The sequence below is a fragment of the Myotis nattereri genome (assembly GCF_964212035.1).
Source record: "Myotis nattereri genome assembly, chromosome: 3".
Taxonomy (NCBI): Eukaryota; Metazoa; Chordata; class Mammalia; order Chiroptera; family Vespertilionidae; genus Myotis; species Myotis nattereri.
This window is the reverse complement of record NC_138077.1, coordinates 185,207,217-185,228,860: the sequence shown is the minus strand read 5'-3', so window position 1 is coordinate 185,228,860 and position 21,644 is coordinate 185,207,217. Positions and strand designations below refer to the sequence as shown.

The following is a 21,644-nucleotide window of genomic DNA, read 5'->3' as shown; positions in this document are numbered from 1 at the left end:
CTGGGAGGGGGTGGGTCCTCGGGCCCAGCGTGCCATGCCTTGCGCTGGGGTGGGGGTGGGCTGCAGTGGCTGTTCTCTGGACCTTCTGGGGAGAGCGGCCTCGGGTCTCAGTTTTGGTGGCACCAGGGCTCCCGGGGCTCTCCGAGGTCCCTCGCCAACTGCCTTAAGAGAACCTTTAAGAGAGGTTCCGGGAGTCTGGGTTGCTTCCTGGCCTGCAACACGGCCCTCCCGCCCTCCGATCACCATGGCAGAGGTCCGGGGTTGCTGCCTGGCCTGCACCCCGCCCTCCCGCCCTTTGATTGCCATGGTGGGGGTCCGGGGTTGCTGCCTGGCCTGCCCTCCGTCCCTCCTGCCCTCCAATTGCCATGGCGATCAGGGCCACAGGCCAGCCGGCAACCCCAGCTTTCCCATGGTGATCCCCCACTGGGGGGTGGGGAAAGGCAGCCGTTGCCCGCCCCCCAACTCTTGCCTGCCGCCTGGGTTGCCAATCACCATTCTTCAGTCCTTCCCCTTTCGCCTTTCATCATTGCGAGTATGCAAATTAACCACCATCTTTGTTGGCGGTTACCGGCCATCTTGGCTGTCAGTTAATTTGCATATCTCGCTGATTAGCCAATGGGAAGGGTAGCGGTCGTACACCAATTACCATGTTTCTGTTTTATTAGATAGGATGAGTTATTTTTTTACCTTTTTAATTGACTTTATTGGGGTGACACTGGTTAATAAAATTATATAGGATTCAGATGTACAATTCTATAACACATCATCTGTATATTGTATCATGTGTTCACCATCCCATGTCAGGTCTCCCATCACCATTTATATCACCCTCTTCTACCTCTCCCCCTTCCCTCTGATAATCACCACACTGTTGTGTGTCTATGAGGTTGTTGTTGTTGTTGTTTTTGGTTCATCGCTTCACCAGTGGGGCAATGCTCCTCCTCTCTGACAGCTGTCAGTCTTTTCTATTTTGTTTGTTAATTTATTTTGTCCATTAGATTTCACATGAGTGGAATTATGGTTCGTGTCTTTCTCTGGCTGACTTATTTCACTTAGTTTAATGCTTTCCAGGACCATCCATGCTGTTGCAAAGGGTAAGATTTCCTTCTTGGGTTTTTTTTAGGGCATAGTAGTATTCTGTTGTGTAAATGTACCACAGCTTTTTTATCCACTCACCTACTGATGAACACTTGGGCTGCTTCCAAATCTTGGCTATTGTAAATAATGCTGCAATGAACATAGGGAGTGCATGTTTTTCACCTTTTGGAAATGATCACTTGCCCTGGCTGGTGTGGCTCAGTTGGCTGAGCATCTTCCCATGCACCAAAAGGTTGCTGGTTCATTTCCTGGTCAGGGCATGTGCCCAGGTTGTGGGGTTCGAGCCCCAGTAGGAGATGTGCAGGAGACAGCTGATCGATGTTTCTCTCTTTCTACCCCTCTGCCTTCCTCTCTCTCTAAAATCAATAAAAATATATTTAAAAGAAGAAGAAATAACTTTGCAGGCTATAAGAAAATAAATACATATTAGGTGGTAATAAGTTATAAGAATAAAAGTAGGGTAAGAGCACAGCTATTGACTGGTGGTGTAGTGTGCACTATTAAATATGGGGCCAATCAACCAGCAAGTCCTGTGCTTTCTCTCTTTTAATTACAAGTGGGACCTAACCCCTTCAGTACCAACTGCTAGCTCCCAGGCCTCCCTGACACCCCCTTCTGGGATGAGGCCTTCACGGAGTCTCTCCCAATGCACCAAGCATCCAGGCGGAGCCACCATTCCGGGCGAATAGTTGCTCTGGTCCAGCATCCTCAAGGGAACCCTGGAGGGGCCGGTTGGCCCCGGAGAGCCCGGGTGGGCGGAGCCTCCTCCAGCCCCGCCCCTTACGGCGGAGCGCGCGCGCCACCTCGGAACACGGTGTCTCGCGCTGCAGTTCCGGTCGGAACTACCCGGCGGGGCACGCTGACATGGCTTCGCTGGTAGTGAGCGGGGCTCGGCACCTGCTGAGGCGAGCGGACTTCGCGAAGGTCCTGCGGAGACACCGACATAAGAAGAAATGGGTAAGGGCTAGCCGGAAGCCCAGGAGGGAACGGTAACTGCGGCCCCTGGCGGCCGCTCCCGGGAAACTTGCCGTGAGGTTCGTCACTCCCGCCCCGTGGGGCGCCCTTGGCCTCTTTCCCCGCCCCTCGGGGGGCGTCACTAGCCCCTCCTTCTCGCGTCTGTGCTGTCCGCGCCCGTGTCTTTTGTCCGCCCTTTTATTTCGCCTCTAGTCCTCGACTCCCCCTCGTGTTCCGTCTGCAGCCTCCTGTCTCCGCCTCCGTCACTGACGTCATCACCGCCGCCCTCATTCTTCCAGTTACGTCACGGCCTCTTGTTCCCGGCGCTCGGCCATCTTCCCCGGGACGCCCGCTGTCCCGTCCACGTCCCTATCCCCCTTTTCCTCCCCCCTTCCCTCCCCTCCCCCCCTTCCCTCCCCCCCCCCCTTCCCACATGACTTTCTCTCCTTTCCGGGTAGACTTTTCAGCCCGGCCGCCCGCGCCTGTCGAAAAAGGCCCTAGCAACTTCCCCTTTCTGCCTGGGTCCCCGCCGCCCTCCGGGAAAGGACTCTCGCCCTTCCTCACCCTCGAGCTGCCTCTGGGGCCCAGGAAAGGTTACAGCGATCCCCCTGCCCATCCCGCCAGCCCTTCCCCAAACCAGGGCAAAGGGTGCGTCAGCTCCACTCACCCTCCGGGTTCCCCCCAGTTCTCCAGAGACCCCTTCTCTGGCCTCACCTGCGGCCCTGGGATTTCTTCTGACACGGGCCGGCCCGGCTCCCTGCCGGAACCGGTGCCCTCCCGGCCCCCACCGCCCCTCTCCCCACCCCCACAGCCTCCCCTACGCCTGGCGAGATGTGCCTTTGAACCCTGTTTGCCCCTCCTCGGAAGGCAACCCTGCTGCGAGCCTGTCTACTGGGGGTCACCCCCTCCGAGCCCTTGTTTTGGCCGATTCAGGCTCAGGGGGTCACCCCCTCTCCATCCGCAGAGCCCCTATTGCAGCCTGATGAGTCCCCCGAGAATACCGTGGCCCGGCCCCAGAAGCCCGTACATGGACCAGAGCCCCTACCTCTGTTACTCTGCGCAGTACCCTGCAGCCCTGGTCACATGCCCGGTGACTGGCCCCGTGATTTCCCCTTACCTTGCTCACCGGCCCATGGAATACAGACCAGTAATTTACCCACCCGTTTCTCACGGGGTTTTGCACGTCTCGCGGATCTCCCCTCTGTACCCTACCTGGTCCTCAGGGAGAAGTTACAACGATTCTCCTTCTTCAGCATCTCCCCCGCCCACTGGCCCGCTGTACCTGGGTCATCTGAGGCCTCCAGACTCTCGTAAACCTCAACCCCCGCTTGACCCACCCCTGGAGAAAAATCATTGTGGCTCCCTGTTTTCCCAGGCAAATGTGCCCGGCTGTCCTCGCTCCCCTCAAGAGGACTCCCATCACTATTCCCATCTTCCCCCAGAGGGCCCCGTGTCTACCCCTGGGCGCCCCTATTGTGGCAACCCTTTACCAGCCGGGATGATTGATTCTTCTTGCTCACTCCAGTCCCAGGCTTCCAGGAAGCCTTGCTTAGAGTCCGTTTCCTCCTGGGAGACTAATGGGAACTCGTACCTTGTTTCTGGCACCCCGATTTCTGGTTCCCCCTGTTCCAAGGAGCCACCTCTCCCTCAGTCTGCGCAGTATCCTAATTCTGCCTTCTCTTTCCCTTCACCCCTGGGCAACCAGTTTATATCTCCACCGCAGTCACCTCCCCGTAGAAGCTATAATGAACCCTCTCTCCTTACCCCAGTTTATCCCCAAGTGAAATCCCCCAGATCTCCAGAGTTAAAACAGCCATGTGCTCCCTGCAGCCCTGACCAGAACACTCCTTCTGATCAGCCCAAGCCCCCTGAGGATAGCGCCTCTCCTCCACTTCCCTCCCACCCTTGTGGTCTCTCTGATCCTTCTTGTTCCATCACAGCTTGTTCAAATTCCTGCCCCCAAACACTTCCCCAAGGGGCTATCTTACCTACTCTGGTCCCTAGAACCCTGAAAACTGTTAATCCCACATCACCTCCCCCCCGCCTTCCTTGTGATTCTATCTTACCTAATGTTTATGCTCAGAGCTACCCCCATGGACCACCTCTGGGAACCCCTTGCAATGCCCATATATATTCTGTGGTTCCCTCCACCCCTAATCCCTGCCCACTCTCTGGTTCCACGGGGCCCCCTCAGTGTCCTAACCAGCCCATGGTGCCTCCTTGTGGCACTTACGGCACCCCTAGGGGCCCACCCCAACCCCCTCGACAGCATGTAGGACCTCCATGTTCTACCCACATCTATTCATTTATCCCTTTAAGAACACCTTTTGACCCCCAGAGTTTACCCATTGCCCCCCGACCCTGCCGCCACCCTGATACTACGCCCTGTGGCCTCCATGTATACTCTGTGGCTTCTCAAGGCTCTTGCAAAGAGCCCCCCCAGATACCCTACAGCTCTCCATTGCCTTCATCCACGAGTTCCAGCTGTAGTAGCAATATTCCCAGCTGCAGTTCAACTGTTATAATTAATAAATGCCAGAGTAGTGACAACCAGAACAAGAATACCCACCAAAGCAGAAGTCGAAGCCAGTGTGAGAATCCCAACCATCTTAGCAGAAGTCGGAGTAAAAGCAAGTGTCGCCATCTTAGCAGAAATCAAAGCCTGACCAATCGCTCCAACCAAAGCTTAAATGAGGATCAGAGTGAGAATCTTCAACTTGCTATATTTCAAAGACAGAGTGAGAGTCCCCAATATAGAAAAAGTCAAGGTCCAAACATGAGTTCCCACCATCTCAAAAGGCAGGGCAAGAGCCAAAACAAGAGTTCCCACCATCTCAAAAGGCAGGGCAAGTGCAAAAGCTCTCATCACAGCAGGAGCTGGAGCAAGAGTCCCCACTGTAATAAGAAATGAGAGCCAAGAGCAAGAGTTCTGACCAAACCAGAAATCCAGGCCAAAGCAAAATTCACAGACAGGAACAGGACTGCCAGCCATAGTAACACTCAGCTGTGGCAATCAGGACCAACTTATGGACTCCTCAGTTGATACCTTCATTTTCCTTTTAATCTACTTTTATGCTCGTCAAGCCTGACTGATGTCCCTCTCTGCTACTCCCATAGAAGTCATCCTAGAAGTTCCCAGTTTGGTTTGAACCCTAAAATTTCAATGAACTCTCCTTTTCCTACCTTCCTGGGGTCTGGAAACTCTCCAGAATTACCCTCCACCCTGTGATCGCATTATGGTTTTTGCCACTGCATAACCTTAGGTAAGTACTCTTATCTCCATCAAATGTGGAAGATTGATGTTTTCGTATCCCACTGAACTATCTGTTGTGCTCACATAAGCTAGGAGACATGAAAGTGCTTTAGAAAATGGAAGGGCTAGTCAGAGAGAAAGGGTCTTTTGCTTTTCAGCCTGATACTTTCCCTAAGGGCTCCATAATTTCTTCCAATCTTCTGTAGATTTTCCTCAAGTCCTCTTCTGAGCTCTCATTCTCTTAAGTTCCTCTTACTCCAAGGCCTGGAGGAGTGCCCCTTTCTTGGTGACCCCCACATGCTATTGTGAGAACTACAGCTGCCTTTCTCTCACACCCCTGAGATAGACCAGCTCCTTAGTACTTTTCTCTCCCACACTTCTCTGGCTGGCAGAAGAAGGGTCCAAAGGCAGGAGTGGGCACTAACTGGATCCACATTATCTCTAGAGATCTGATTTATTGCTGGGGTCGGGCAGTAGGGGATAGAGAGGTAAGACTGGAAGACAAATAAGTCTGTTCTTTCCCTTGTAGGCTACCACAGAGCCCAAATTTCCTGCCACTCGCCTGGCTCTGCAGAATTTTGACATGACCTACGGTGTGCAGTTTGGAGATCTTTGGCCATCGATCCGGGTCAGTCTTCTCTCAGAGCAGAAGTATGGTGCACTGGTCAATAACTTTGCTGCCTGCGATCATGTGAGTGATGACCTGGAGCAGCTGCATGCCAGAGACTTTGTGAATAAAGCCCACTCCCATGGGGAACTGGAGCCTGAGAGTGGCCAGATGGCAGCTCCATCCCCAGCTTCCTGGGCCTGCAGTCCAAACCTTCGATGCTTCACTTTCACCAGAGGGGATGTCAGCCGTTTCCCTCCTGCCAGGTAGTATCTGGAGCCATGGCTGGGGCTGTCTTGAGTGTCTGCTGGAAGCAGACAGGAAGAGACCCAGCTTTTGCCGTCTTAAATAGAGATCATAATATTGCTAGTATTTAATGAGTGCTTATACATGTTAGCCTTTTTTCTAAGTGCTGCACATATGTGATCTCCTTTTGTTCTGTTAATAGCCCTCAGAGGTAATATTATTTTTCTTCTTTACATTTGAGGAAACAGGTGCAGAGAAGTTGAAGTCCTTATTTGCTTTAGGTCCCTTAGATAGTAAGTGGTACAACAAATAGATTCTGGTGGTCTGACACCAGAACCTGGTCTTTGAACCTCCTCTGATCTACTGCCTCCTACAGAAAACAACCACCTCTGACTTGAGCATTTACTACATCCTCTCCAGTTAAAATTTGTGTTATTTACAACTGCTTTCTTATAATCACCCATTAAAGTGAGTAGGACAAGTAACCTCATGGTACCAAAGAAGAAGAGGGACTTGCCCAGGAAACAGGGCTTGCACAGAGTTAGCACTCCAGGAAAAAGAAAGGAAAACTTCTGGTCTTCTGATCCAATGCTCAGATGTGTATGAAGTTGAATGGAAAAGAAGCTAATCAAATGCTAAATTGTGCTTTATAAACTGAGAAAAGAACAGATTAGAGTTAGTTGTAGAATGGGGAATTCATCTTTGAAGGATTGATTCATTCAATCAACAAATTTTTATTGTATACCAAATGCCAGGCATTCTTTTTTCTTTTTTCTTTTTTCTTACAAACCCTTGTGTTGAGGGCTGACTTTCAATAGATCGCAGTGAGGGAGCTGATCTGCTACATATGAATCCCCAACCAGAAGCAGGTTGTCCCAGGCGTTCTTAAGTGCCTGGATTATGGATGCACACAAGCCCTCATGGAGCTAACAGTCTAGTGAGGAAGACAGCTATTAAAACACTACTTATGGCCCTGGCCAGGTAGCTCAGTTGGTTAGAGTGTTGTCCCAATATGCCAAGGTTGCAGGTTCGATCCCCTGTCAGGGCACATACAAGAATCAACCAATGAATGTGTAAATAAGCAGAACAACAAATTGATGTTTCTCTCAAATCAATAAATAAAGAAAAACAAAATAAAAATAAATTGACCTCCCCCCTCCCCCCCATTTATGATTTTGATAAGTACTACAAAGGAAAAGTGCAAGATGCTATAATTAGGAGATATAACCCAGTCTTTTCTGAGGGTGTTAAATTTAAGTTAAGACCTGAAAACAGTAGGATTTAAAGCTGATGACATGGGTAAGAGTCTAAATATGAGGCTACTACAGCAGGCAAGAGCCATATTATAAAGGTATTGTAGGTAAGATGGGATTTTGGACTTTTTCTCTAAGGGTAAAAGGGAACTATGAAAGGTTTTAAGCTGGTGAATGATATGACCATATTTGAATTTTTAAGATATCATTTTGGCTGCTGCATGGGAAACATTGGAGAGGGGCAAAGCTAGAAATGCGGATGTAAATTAGGAGGCTTTTGCAATAGGCCTAGCAACTGGCTTGAAGGAAGGCTGTATTCTTTTTTTTTTTTTAAATATATTTTATTTTTTACAAAGAAGAAGGGAGAGAAACAGAGAGTTAGAAACATCGATGAGAGAGAAACATCGATCAGATGCCCCCTGCACACCCCCTACTGGGGATGTGCCCACAACCAAGGTACATGCCCTTGACCGGAATCGAACCTGGGACCTTTCAGTCCGCAAGCCGACGCTCTATCTACTGAGCCAAACCGGTTAGGGCAAGGCTGTATTCTTTAGAGTAGTAAGAGCTTGGCCTGCGTGGCTCAGTGGTTGAGCATTGACCTATGAACAAATAGGTCACGGTTCGATTCCTGGTCAAGACCATGCCCGGGTTGTGAGCTCGAACCCCAGTGTGGGGTGTGCAGGAGGCAGCTGATCAATGATTCTCTCTCATCATTGACGTTTCTGTCTCTCCCTCTCCCTTCCTCTCTCAAAACAATAAAAAAATAATTTTTTAATAAAAGAGTAGTAAGAAATGAGGCTGGAAAAGTATATGTGGGCCATATGTGGGAATCTTGGATGTCAGGAGCTTGTAGGTTGGGGAAAGGAAATTTTTTTCTGGTGGCCCAGTGTTGCTTAAAAATAGCTGAAATTGCCAGGGCTGGGTGGCTTCATACTATGTGCCCTTTAGTGCATACTGCTGTAAATTGCCAAGGTTTGTTTTAGAGAACCACCAGAAAGGGTTTCTGAGTAGAAGAGAAGAACAATGCACAGAATGGGCTTTGGAGTCAAGAAAACCTATATTTACCTCCTGCCTTCATCATTTATGAGACATGTGGCATTGAATAAGTAGAGTTCACTATGTGCCAGCTGCTTTTCTAAGCATTTGACTTATATTAATTTCTTTACTCCTTACAATAATCCTATCTGGTGAGTATTGTTTTTATAGATGAGGATATTGAGGCACAGACAAGTTGAGTATTTTCTGAAGGCCACACAGCTAATGAGCAACTGGGCTGGATTTGAGATCCAGGCAGACTGGCTCTCGAATTTGGGTTCTCCTCATAGGGTTGAAAATTAAATGAAATTATACATGTTAAACACCTAGTTCAATATAGCCCTAATAAGTACTATATCTTACTATTGACATATTCTCATCAAAGCTATGCTTCAGGAAGATTATTTTTATTATCATTATTATTATTATTTTAGAGTGACAGTTTATTTTACTTTTTTAATCCTCACCCAAGGATATTTTTCCATTGATTTTTTTTTTAGAGAGGGTGGAAGAGAGAGGAAAAGACAGAGAGAAGCATCGATATGAGAGAAACATGGATTGGTTGCCCTCCTGCACGCTCCCCACCAGGCGCCCCACCCGGACCTGGGCCTGGGAGGAGCCTGCAACCTTGACTGGTATTGAACCTAGGACCCTTCGGTCCACAGGCTGATGCTCTGTCCACTGAGCCAAACTGGCTAGGGCTTTAGGAAGATCATTTTAGTCACTGTGGTGGTGAGTGCATAGATTGGAGTAGGTTTGGAGACCAATTTGGAGGCATTAGCTTTAGGCAGAACCATGGAGTAAATAAGAACCGTGTAGTTTCCTAAGTTGTCTCAGGTGCTCTGCTGCCACTCAGGGAGGACACCTTGGGAGTAGTTGGGGAAGCAACTATATGACTTGGTTGGCATTTTTTTCCTTCTTGTCTTAATGGGCTCTGTGTATATCAAGGGAATCTTAACCTCTCAGGAGTTCAAAGATGTATTCAGGGAGTCCAGGAAACTCCTGAAATTGTCTGAAAAGTTGTTGTACTTTTTTTTTGAAAAGCCACTGTAGCTTTTAGCAGATTTTCAAAATTGTCTGTGAACTAAAAAGGTTAAGGAGTGATGCTTCTAAAGGAAGGAACTTGAGAATGGGTTTTGTGGGCCAGTGCTGGTGTGTTAGCATTCTATGCTTTTCTCAGATATTTCAGTTTTCTTCTCATTCTCCTTTGTGAGGCATGAGGTACACAGTTTCACAGACAGTCCCAGCATGATTTGACTTAAAATATCCCATCATAGCCCTAGCCAGTTTGGCTCAGTGGATAGAGCGTCATCCTGTGGACTGAAGGATCCCGGGTCTGATGCCGGTCAAGGTCATATGCCTGGGTTTTGGCCTTGATCCCCAGTGGGGGGCATGCAGGAGGCAGCCAGTCAGTGATTCTCTCTCATCGATGTTTCTATCTCTCTCTCCCTCTGTCAATTGATTCCTCTCTGAATCACTAAAAATATTTTTTTAAAAATCCCATTCTGGCTTGAGCCTGAATGCGGGAGGTGTCACAACTTCACGACTGGGGATTTGTAGCTGTTGTAGCTTACTGTCAGTGGTGCTACCTATGTCTTATGTCTTGTCATATATTTCTCCCAGAGTCTTCCTGTCAGGGCACCAGGACCAGGTTTCTGTCTCCTTGAGTCTATTTCCAGTGGCTGTCATGCTGAGCTGTGTCTCAGGCAGGGGAATGGGGAATGGCTGTACCACCTTATGACAACTAGCGTGGAAGTGAGGAGTCCTTTTATGACTGTTGGATTGTTGTCTTTTGTCCCTTTGTACCCACACCATTGCTGCCTCTCTTCATGCCTTGTCAGCTCTCACTTGGACTCTTGTAACAGCCTTTTCACTAATATTTCTAATTTGTTCTTTCTAGCCCACCTAGCTTTCTAAAACTCCATCTAGATGATCAGACACATACTTTTCCTTAAGCTTTTGGTATCTGCCTACAAGTTGTAGTCCAAACTCGTTAGCAAAGGGTTTAAGACCTTTTCCAACCTGGCTTCCATCTGCTTTCCAATCTCAGTGTCATGTACCTTGTATTTCTACTATACCAGATTATCAGATTATCACTGCTTCTGAAAAAGCTATGAGTTTGCACACTTCTGTTCCTTTGTGTCTTCATTTTTATTCAGCTTGGAATGCTTCTCTTCCTTTTTTTTTGGTATTATGGTTACTTTTAATTTTTTAATTAATTTATTGAGGTGACATTGGTTAATAATATTACATAGATTTCAGGTATACAGTTTCTGTAATACATCATCTGTGTATTGTGTTTGTCACTCCAAGTCAAGTCTCCTTCCATCCTTTTTTCTTTATTTTGTATATTTTTTACCTGATGAAGGAATGGGCCTTCATCAGGCCTAACTCGGGACTCCAGCAGGCACAAGTGATGACACTCCTCTCTGAGCCTAAAAAGTACTTTGTATCTCAATATGTAACCCAGTAAAACTGGGTTCCTACTATATGCCAGGCACTGTTTCAGTTTATGATAAAGAAAGCAGGCAAAATTCCTTCCCTCATTCTAATAGGGAGGGACAGAGGGAAAACACATACACACATCTGTATATATAAAGTGAATAGTAAGTGTTTTAAAGAAAAATAATGCAAGATAGAGAGCTAGAAGGGGATGGGAGGAGGTGGTTTCTATTTTTAGATAGAGTAGTCAGGGAATACCAGTGCCTTTGATGAAGTAACTTGTGAGGAGAGATCTGAAGAAGTGAGGAAACAAGTGAGGGATATTGGAGTGTTGCAGGTAGAAGGTACAGCAACAAAAAGTCTGAGACAGGAGCAGGCATGGCTTAATTAACAAATAGAAAGATGGCTAGTGGGGCTGGATTAGAGTGGATTGAACTGTTTTAAAAGGATTACTCTGGCTGCTATGTAAATGAGTGGGTGAGTGAGTAAATAAATGAGTGTGGGTCTGAGAAATGAGTTGTTGCTGAGTAGAGCTTAATAACCCCTGAGGACATGGACTTGGTGACCTTGACTCCCATTGGATCTTCTGACTTTTAATTTGACAATAAGGTGCTCTTCTCTCTTCCAGGCTTGGCAGCCTAGGTGTCATGGACTACTACCTGATGGATGCTGCCTCCTTGCTGCCTGTCCTGGCCCTTGGCCTGCAGCCCGGCGACACGGTGCTTGACTTATGTGCAGCCCCCGGGGGAAAGACACTAGCATTGCTTCAGACTGGCTGTTGCCGTAAGTCAGAGGGCTGGTGTCTTGGGTAGCGAGAGCTCTCTACTTCACCCAGTCAGGGGCACACTGAATATGATGTCTTTGGTCCTAATGTCAGAGCGGGGACAGTGCTTGCTGGTGTATTTTTTCTGTCGTTGATTATTTCCTCTATTTCTCTATCAATTGGCCAAGGAAGATTGCCAAGCAGAGCAAGGTCTCTGAAGGCAGATTAAATTAATGCCCTAGTCCCATGGTCGGCAAACTGCGGCTCGTGAGCCACATGTGGCTCTTTGGCCCCTTGAGTGTGGCTCTTCCTAAGCCTTAGGAGTACCCTAATTAAGTTAATAACAATGTACCTACCTATATAGTTTACGTTTAAAAAATTTGGCTCTCAAAAGAAATTTTAATCGTACTGTTGATATTTGGCTCTGTTGATAATGAGTTTGCCAACCACTGCCCTAGTCAGTCTACCATATGATACTTTCACCCCTATTTACTTCATCTCTAAGATAGTTGCCAGCTAAAGTAATAAGATCTGGCTGCAGTGAACCTTTATAGCAGGAGTGGAGAACCATTTTTTATGCCAAGGGCCATTCAGATATTTATAACATCATTGGCGGGCCATACAAAATTATCACCTTAAAAATTAGCCTGCTATATTTGGGCAAACATTTAATTTACTCACCTCCAATGCCTTAGTAGGGCCAGACCAAATGATTTCACGGGCCGTATAGCGTCTGTGGGACGTTCCCCACCCCTGCTTTATAGCTTTATGTTATTCCCCAGGCTTTATGTGCTTCAGCCATATCCTACTACTCTGTTGCCCAAATTAGCCTCCCCGCTTGGTTCATGTTATGTTTTCTCTCTAGAATACTCCTACCCGATCCCTTTTAACTTTCAAGCCTCAGCTCAAGTGTGCCACCTCCTGGAAGTCTTTCCTCATGACCTCTACTGGCCAGTTGAAAAGTGATGCTCTGTCTCCTATGTGCCCAATCCTGGGCATCACCCTTGCAGCTGTTAGCACATTATTAGCCTTGCATCAGAGCTTTACCGGTATGCATCTTCTCACTCTTCAGAATTATTAACTCTTTGGGAACAGGCCCAAGTCTTACCATTTTAGTAGTGTAGCCTAGGTTGGGCCTTGTGAACTACAAGTGTTCACTTCAGCCATTCACTGGCCTACATCCTGCCTTAAATAGGCAGTATTTTCTCCTTAAGGACCTGACAAATATCCACAAGGGGGCTGTGTTTTTCACATTCACCCTGGCTCTCAGGCAGGCTTGTCTTGCAATATGTCCTACCTTTTTGTTGGGCCTGGACCCTTTTTTCCAGTTCTCATCAGACAACTTGTACAACTTGCATTAGCTTCCAGCCTCGTGACAGGCCCCATGGATGATTCTAGAGAGGCACCACATTTGATCTCAGCCTTCTGGAAGTCCAGAGGGAAAGGAGAAAAGATGTTGATATAGCATAATGAGGTCAGTGCCAGAGAGCCCAGCCTGTGTGTTGAGCTGCGCTAATCTTACTGAGTGATGTGGAAATCCATCAGAAGAGGGATGGAAACAAGTAGGGTTGCTTGGAAGAGGAGGAACTTGAACTAAGAGAAGCAAGAAGGGCCAAGGAGACGTACTTGAGAGTTGCTCTTAGGTGTGCTGAATTACCAGCAACTCCTTGATCCCAGGGAGACAGGAATTTCAGTGCCAGAAGGGAACTTAGAGTTTACCTAGTCCGGCCCTCATATTTTATGGAGGGGGAAATTGAGCCATTGAGAGATTAAATAACTTAACCTTTTATGTAAATTGAAGGTAGAGACAGAATAGGACTCAGCTTTTCTGTTCTCAGTTCACATCCAACTGCAAATTCCTCTTGAACAGAGAATACAATTTTTACTTCCTTGATGTCCTCAAAAACTGGGACCATATTTCCTTGTGAGAATACTAAACTGTTTTATGGTAGTGACCATTCCCATTAGATAAGGTATGCACTCTCTAGTTCCCCCTTCCCAATTAAATTTATTGCGGTAACCTTGGTTAATAACATTACAGTATATAGATTTTAGGTGTATATTATACTTTCATATTTGTATACTCTATTGTGTGCTCAACACCCAAAGTCTAGTTTTCTTCTGTTGCCATACATTCACTCTCTAGTTCGTAACCACACTTCCCACCTCCATTTCTCTCCTTGACTCTGAGGCCAGGTATCAATTGCCATTTATCAGCAAGCTTGCAGTTAATACTTTTTCTTATTGTAGAACCAAGAGCAAAGTGTCTGTTACAAAAGGGAAAATAAAAGATAGATGGTGAATCAATTAGGATTAGGGTCGGTCATATACAATAGAAAACTCAACTAGCTTAATGAAGAAAAGTTTACTTCTCTCTTACATGAGTGAAGTTGGGATATAAGCGGTCCAGGGCTGGTATGGAGGCTCCACAATCACCAGGGACAACCTATTTTATTGTTGACTTTAGCACCATTGCTTGTGGGATGTTTTGTTGGGCCATGACCTTTGAAGTTCCTTTATTTCCAGAGGCATAAAATGTCCGTACTACCAAAAGCCATCTATAGATGCAGTGCAATCCCTATCAAGATTCCAATGGCATTTTTTACAGAAGTAAAAAAACAACCCTCAAATTTATGTTCCTACAGGCAATCTTGCTGCCAATGATCTCTCCACTTCCCGAACAGGCAGACTTCATAAGGTCCTTCACAGCTATGTACCTCAAGATGTTAGGGATAAAAGTCGAGTTCGAGTCACCTCATGGGATGGCAGGAAGTGGGGAGAACTGGAGGGGGACACCTATGACCGGGTGAGTGATTCCTGTCCTGGGATATTCAGCCAGCCAAATCTGGCCTCCTCATCCTGACTCCAGGCCCTGGGCAGTAGGATTGAGCCCTACATTTTTGAGCATATAAGGTCAGCTCTCTGCAAATTCCTCTTGAACAGAGAATACAATTTTTACTCCCTTGATGTCCTCAAAAACTGGGACCATATTTCCTTGTGAGAATACTAAACTGTTTTATGGTAGTGACCATTCCCATTAGATAAGGTATGCACTCTCTAGTTCCCCCTTCCCAATTAAATTTATTGCGGTAACCTTGGTTAATAACATTACAGTATATAGATTTTAGGTGTATATTATACTTTCATATTTGTATACTCTATTGTGTGCTCACCACCCAAAGTCTAGGGGATTTGGAGAAAACAATCATCTACAGAATTGTCAGTTTAGCTTACATGACTGGCTACTACTATCTTCATTAGAGACTGCAGCAAAAACAAGTTTGAACCTGACTGAGTATAAAAAATGTATATTAGGCTTATTTTATTTTTCAACTTGGTTGCTCAGAAACCCTTAAATTTCTTGCTTCCTTAGTAGATCTCTAATGATTTCAGATAGGTATTTTAAATATTTTGTTAAGCATTTCTAGTTGTTCCAGCTTGAGGGCTGGTTTGCAACAAGCTATTCTGCCTTGAGTAGGATTGAGAAAACGATTTTGTTTATCAGCTTACTAGAGGTCCGGTGCATGAAATTTGTGGTGGGGTGGGGGGGGGGGTGGGGTTGGGGGAGGGCGTCCCCTCAACCCAGCCTGCACCCTGTCCAATCTGGGACCCCTTGGGGGATGTCCAACTGCCAGTTTAGGTCTGATCCTGGGGATCAGGCCTAAACTGGCAGTCGGACATCCCTCTCACAATCCTGGACTGCTGGCTCCTCATCACTCGCCTGCCTGCCTGGTCACCTCTAACTGCCCCCCTGACCCCCCGCCAGCCTGATCACCCCTCACTGTCTCTGTGTGCTGGCCTGATCACCCCTAACTGCCCCCCGCTGCTGGCGAGGTTGCCCCCAACTACCCCCTCCCTGCCGGCCTGGTCGCTCCTAACTGTCCCCCCTACCGGCCTGGTTGCCCCTCACTCCCCCCCTGCCAGCTTTAATTGCCCCCAACTGCCCCCTCTGCCGGCCTGGTTGCCCCAACTGCCCCCCCTGCTGGCCTGGTTGTACCACACAGCCTGCTTGTTCAGTCGTTTGGTTGTCCCTCACTAACTCCCCTGCTGGCCTGGTCATAGGCAGCCATCTTGTGAGGGCATGAGGGTTAATTTGCATATTACCTCTTTATTATATAGGATAGGATGATCATTCCCAAGTTAATTATAGAGCCCTAGTTAATTAGAGGATTTGCATTCCTCTAGCAAGGAACCTGCATTTCCTTTTCCCAGGTGTTTGGTGGATCTGTTAACCCAGGACCATTAATTATTCTGTGTGGGATTTTCTGGATCATGCAGGCATTCTGGATTTGAACCTTCTATTTTAGTCATTAAAAATTATCAGGGAGATTTTTTTTTTCTTTTTGCCCAGAGTTAAGCGAAAACAGACAAGTTCTCTTGTCCATTGTGGGCTGATTTTTTTTTTCTAGTTTATTCTTTGATTGACAGTGTAGCCCTTTGAGGATTTTGGCTTTGTTATGGATTTCCATCCCAATTCCCTATCTCAAATGGGCCCAGTGCCCTGTTTTCTGGGGGGTTTTTTGTTTGTTTTTTGTTTTGTTTTTTGGTGTGTTTGTGTTGGTTACTAGGGATTTGATAGAAGATAGAAGCCATTGGCTTCAGCTCCAGCATGCCTCCCTAGATCTGTGCTCCTACATTTAAAAAATATATATTTTTAGTGATTTCAGAGAGGAAGGGAGAGAGAGATAGAATCATTGATTGGCTGCCTCCTGCATGCCCCCCACTGAGGACCAAGCCCGAAACCCAGGCATGTGCCCTTGACTGGAATTGAGTCTGGGACTCTTAAGTCTGCAGGCCAACGCTCTATCCAGTGAGCCAAACCAGCTAGGGCTTACTTTTTTTTATTTTTAAACTCTCACCTGTGGATATGTTTATTGATTTTAGAGAGAGAAGAAGAAAGAGAGAAACATTGATGCGAAAGAGTAACATCGATTGGTTGCCTCCTGTTCATGCTCTGACCAGGATTGAAACAGAAACCTAGGTATTTGCCCTGAACCAGAATCAAACCCACAACCTTTTTGGTATACATGACGACACTCCAACCAGCTGAGCCACCCAGCTGGGGCTATGCTGCTTTTTCTTTGATTTTTGAGGATTTCTCTAATTTTATTTTTAATCCTTACCTGAGGTGTGAGGATATTTTCTCCATTGATTTTTAGAGAGAGTGGAAGGAAGGGGGGAGGGAGGGGGAGAGAGTGAGAGAGAAACATTTATGTGAGAGAGACACATCAATTGGTTGTCTCCTGCAACTGAGGTACGTGCCCTTGACTGGGAATCAAACCTGTGATCCTGAGTCTGAGGGCCGACGCTCTAACCACTGAGAAAAACTGCCAGGGCTATTTTATCCAGTCTTTAGGTGTTTTGTATTGCAAGGGTTTTCAGGACATCTAGTTCACTACATTGCTGGAAACAGAATTATTACTTTTCTGTGATGTGTTTTCTAAACATCCCAGTGGCCCTTCTCTGGGCATCCTTATTTAATGTTGCTTTTTCTTGCGAAGGCCAGCCCTCTCATAGTTCTTGAGATATGGGACTCTATGTATTGTGTCAATTCATGCAGCCTAGGAAAACATCGAAGTATTGAACACTGGGTCATTATTAATTTACTTGGAGTTTCTGTTTAGTTAAAAATGAACATATCTTTTCTTAGATGATTTTATTTTTTTGAAATATAAACATAGGACAATTAAACATTTTTCTTTTTGTTTTTGTTTCTAGTGCCTAGCCCAGGGTAGGCTCTTAGTAAATGAATGATTTTACATTTCTCACTTTAAAACTTTTCATATCAGATATGACATTGTTTTAGCATAAGATTTTTTTTAAAAATTATTGATTTTAGAGAGAGGACGGGAGGAAGAGAGAGAGAAACATTGTTTGTTGTTCCATTTATTCATTCATTCATTGGTTGATTCTTGTGTGTGCCCTGAACTGGGGATTGAACCTACAACCTTGGTGAATTGGGACAACACTAACCAACTGAGCTACCTGGTCAGGGTAGCATAAGATATTATAAATCCTGATCCTGTTATTGAGTATATTAGTTACCCCCTGGGCACTGTATGATCTGTAAATTGGATGATTTTATTCAAATAATTAAGGACTGAACCAAGGACAGAGCTTTGAAGCACTAAAGACTTCTTGTAGGTTGATATCAATTATGTAATTATAGCTATTTGTGTGTTGGTTTTATTTATTTATTTTTTACCAGCCGTGGGTATACCTAAACATACTGTTTTCCCACTCAATATTTCACAATTGTCTATTGGGTTAAAATGAGGAGTTTTGTTAGCTACTCTGCAATGGAAGCATTGGCAGAGGGAGCTCTCTGCAAACCCCCCAGATCAGGGACCTAAAATAGCCCTGGCCTTAAGGAGCTCTAATACTTTACCTTTTAACACTGCTGGGCAGGTGCTGGTGGATGTGCCCTGTACCACAGACCGCCACTCCCTTCATGAGGAGGAGAACAACATTTTTCAGCGGTCGAGAAAGAAGGAGCGGCAGATGTTACCTATGCTGCAGGTGCAGCTTCTTGCGTGAGTGATAGATTTACATACCCCCAGGACTTTGTGCCAGAATGCTCTGGGGTTCTGGTTACGTGGGGGACTGGAAGCTCTTGCCAAGACCATCACCCATAGAAGGGTCTTCTGTCTGAGGACCTGCCTGAAGGAGTCAGACATCAAGAGGATATTACTTCTCTGGAACATAAAAACCCTATGTAGTAGGATATGCATAGTATGGTAGGCTACATAGATTCACTTACTGGTGTGTCCACTTTTCTCCATGCTAGTCCCAGTATCAGTAAGTAGCTCAAGTTTTAAGCATAGTTAGTGAGGTCAAGATTCTGTAGGACTGCGGTAAAGACTCAATCCATAGCCAGCATCAGGGTTTGGTTCATAACTAGAGCCACAACTCAGGGTCATTTCAAGAAGGCTTTGAGAGGAGAGCTCATGGAATAAGATTGGGTTGCTCTCTGCCTTGAGAATGACTTTTCATTGTGGAAGAGACTTCAGAGGCTAACACAGCTATCCATTCCACAGTAGACACCACTATCCATGCTTCTAGCTCTTTCTGTTGTTGTCCTACTCTGGGAAGCTCACTAGTCACTGTTTTGTCTCTTTCTGGTTTCAGGGCTGGACTTCTTGCCACAAAACCAGGAGGCTACGTTGTCTATTCCACCTGCTCACTCTCACACTTACAGAACGAGTATGTGGTTCAAGGTGCCATCGAGCTCCTGGCCAATCAATATAACATCGAAGTTCGGGTGGAAGATCTGACTCATTTCAGAAAGCTTTTCATGGACACGTTCTCTTTTTTCCCATCCTGCCAGGTTGGGGAGCTGGTAATCCCGAACCTCCTGGCCAATTTTGGGCCTATGTACTTTTGCAAAATGTGTAGACTGACATAGCATCACCCTGTTCCTGGAGCCCTGGTGTGTGAAGACAAAGGGTGTACTCCAAAGAGGCACCGGAAACTGAGACCATTGGCAAAGATGCACTCTGGGTCCTATCTCCATCGTGTTCAAGTCTTTCTATAGATAGTTTTTAGCAATAGGAAGTAGGAGTTTTTCTGTCCTGCTGTCCAGTTGTGGAGCATCAGCAGGTTTCTAACTCACTTATACTCCACCTGCCACTTTCCATCTCTAAGCCTATACTAAACGTTCCTGCTCCATTGGGGGCTTAGGAGGTGGAGCCAGTGAGCAGGCCCACAGTTTATACTGTAAACTTGGGAAGAAGCATTTAGTCAATAAAATTGTTGAAGCTCCAAAGAGCTGAGGCTGTGATTGGGGGCCTCATATTAATCCAAGTACTGTTAGTTCTACTTGTACCAGCTGCTGCTCCTGAGCACTAGCTGCTAGGTGGCTCAATGTGTGGTTCCAGAGCCCCTCTTACACTTGAGGAGAGGCCTGCATGATCAGTCTTGAGCAGTCGGCGGGCCAGAATAAGGCTCCCTAGTTTCTCCATATGGCCTGTGATCTAATGTAAGAAACAAGTAACTAAAAATGTTAAGCCACTGCAATCAGCTTACTTAAATTGAGGAAGCTCTTCTGAGCTGAATAATTCCAGCTATTCCTCCTGCTCGCCACAGCACTGCTGCCCAATTGTGGCTGGGGAAGTGTCTTTACCACAGGGTTGTGTTACTCTTGTGTGTGTCTCTTCTATTGTTCATTCCTCTTAGCAAGTATTTCTTGAGTTCATGTATGACAGGTAGCCAGGGAGATACTGGAGATGTAGTAACTGGGATTGTGGGGGATAATGAGGCCTCTTCCTTGGGAATGGCAGTGCTCCTCCTTTGCCTTCTGAGCACCTAGGAATCTCCTAATGTCTTATTATGTTCTGGTTTTTTCCCCTTGTTCCTGGTCTGTGGCTGAGCTCTGCTGCCATTTGTTTGACCCACCCTACATCACTCAAGAGCTCTTCCTCCCACGATCATATGGACTCACCTCACACAGTGTGTTTACTATTTGCATGCCAATTATGTTATTACTAGATGCCTGGTGCACTAAATTCATGCACGGGGGAGGGCGGGGCATCATCCCTCAGTCTGGCCGCCCCCCCCCCCCCCCCAGTCCGGGACCCCTCACAGAAGTCCTACTGACGGCTTAGGCCCCCTCCCAGTAGGGAGGGGGCCTAAGCCACAGTCTGGCCTCCCCCTGTGGGAGGGGACTGGTCAATCCGGTATATAGGTACTTTCTGGAGGCAGCATGGACTCCTTCCTTATTTCCTCTGTGGTTGGAGAACAGGGGACTAAAAGGTGGAGATGGAACTGTGGCTGGGCCTGGGGCATTTGTAGGCAGTGGAAAGAGGGAGAGGGCTGGGGAAAGTCTAGACCAGCCTTGGGCAAACTATGGCCCGCGTTTGAAATGAATAAAACTATTGAAATAAAAGACCGTACCCTTTTATGTAATGATGTTTACTTTGAATTTATATTAGTTCACACAAACACTCCATGCTTTTGTTCCGGCCCTCTGGTCCAGTTTAAGAACCCATTGTGGCCCTCGAGTCAAAAAGTTTGCCCACCCCTGGTCTAGACACATTTCCTTTGATTGTCCTCCCTTCCTCAGGGCCCCTCCCTCCGTTTTTTCCTTCTCATGATGGGTGCTTGGACCGACTGGAGCCCAGTCGATGGTGGTGTTCAGTCCCCTCACTTCTCAGCTGAACGTACAGCCAAGTGGGGCTGTTTTCAAGTGACTGAAGTGCTGGGAATCCACAGCTCCCAGCCTCTCCCCTCTTGGTTTCCTTCTTGGGTTGGTTGCAAAGTTCACCAAGACACAGAAGCAGCTCTGCCCTGGTAGTTCTGCACTGCTCCCTGCCCAGGCCCCACCGGCACTCTTCTCGAGTCTCCAGGCCCACAGTCTGCGCTTGGGGAGGTCGCCTGGAGCCCATTCCCCCTGGGCAGTGGGGCAGGAGGGCTAGCTTGGAGAGCTGGAGGAAGATGGCAGAGTAACAGTTTGTATGAACTGGCTGGTGAGCCAGACCTCTTAAGCTCCCCACCAGGCCCAGGCCGGGCCCCTTCCCTGCGCCGGGGAGGACCCCGGCTGAGGTACCCTCCCTGCACCCAGCGCCCTCCTCCCTGTTCCACCACTGAGGGCGGGAGCAGCTGGCCTGTGACACCCTGGTCCCTGCCAGCTAGGCAGGCAGGTGGCAGCACAGGCTTTGCGGTGGTGGACTCGAGCCTCCTCTCCCTGCCTGGAGCACAGGGTGGGTCTGCGGCTCGGATGCAGGCTCAGGGCTTGGGCGGGCACAGCAATAGCAGGCTGGTCAATCTGTGCACGCTCACTCCGGCTCCAGCCTGCTGGGCACCCACTGAGGAGCAGCGGCAGCAGCAGCACCCCTCAGCGAGGCCCTGCGCCCCTCGCAGCTGCCCCTGGGCACTGTGCATGGAGACACTGCTGAGCCACTGTCCAGCCCAGGACCTGCGGGAGCTGGGGTGGACTCAGGCTTGGCCGGCTGTCCCTGTCCCTGCCCATCAGTTGGGAGCAGCCTACACCTC

General features: G+C 47.3%; 2 protein-coding genes across 2 annotated transcripts; both read left to right on the top strand.

The window, feature by feature from the left end:
• Positions 1–1,729: 1,729 nt before the first annotated feature.
• NSUN4 (NOP2/Sun RNA methyltransferase 4) lies at positions 1,730–20,556 on the top strand. Its single transcript, XM_081087339.1, has 6 exons — positions 1,730–2,055; positions 5,835–6,178; positions 11,520–11,674; positions 14,300–14,460; positions 18,063–18,187; positions 18,783–20,556. Exons 1-6 carry the CDS (start codon positions 1,963–1,965, stop codon positions 19,057–19,059), a joined length of 1,155 nt encoding a protein of 384 aa, XP_080943465.1. The 5' UTR covers positions 1,730–1,962; the 3' UTR covers positions 19,060–20,556.
• LOC308516396 (sperm head and tail associated protein-like) lies at positions 2,486–4,963 on the top strand (the record flags this gene model as incomplete). Its single annotated transcript, XM_081087338.1, has 1 exon — positions 2,486–4,963. The coding sequence occupies one exon, from the start codon at positions 2,486–2,488 to the stop codon at positions 4,961–4,963; it is 2,478 nt and encodes an 825-aa protein (XP_080943464.1).
• Positions 20,557–21,644: the final 1,088 nt, after the last annotated feature.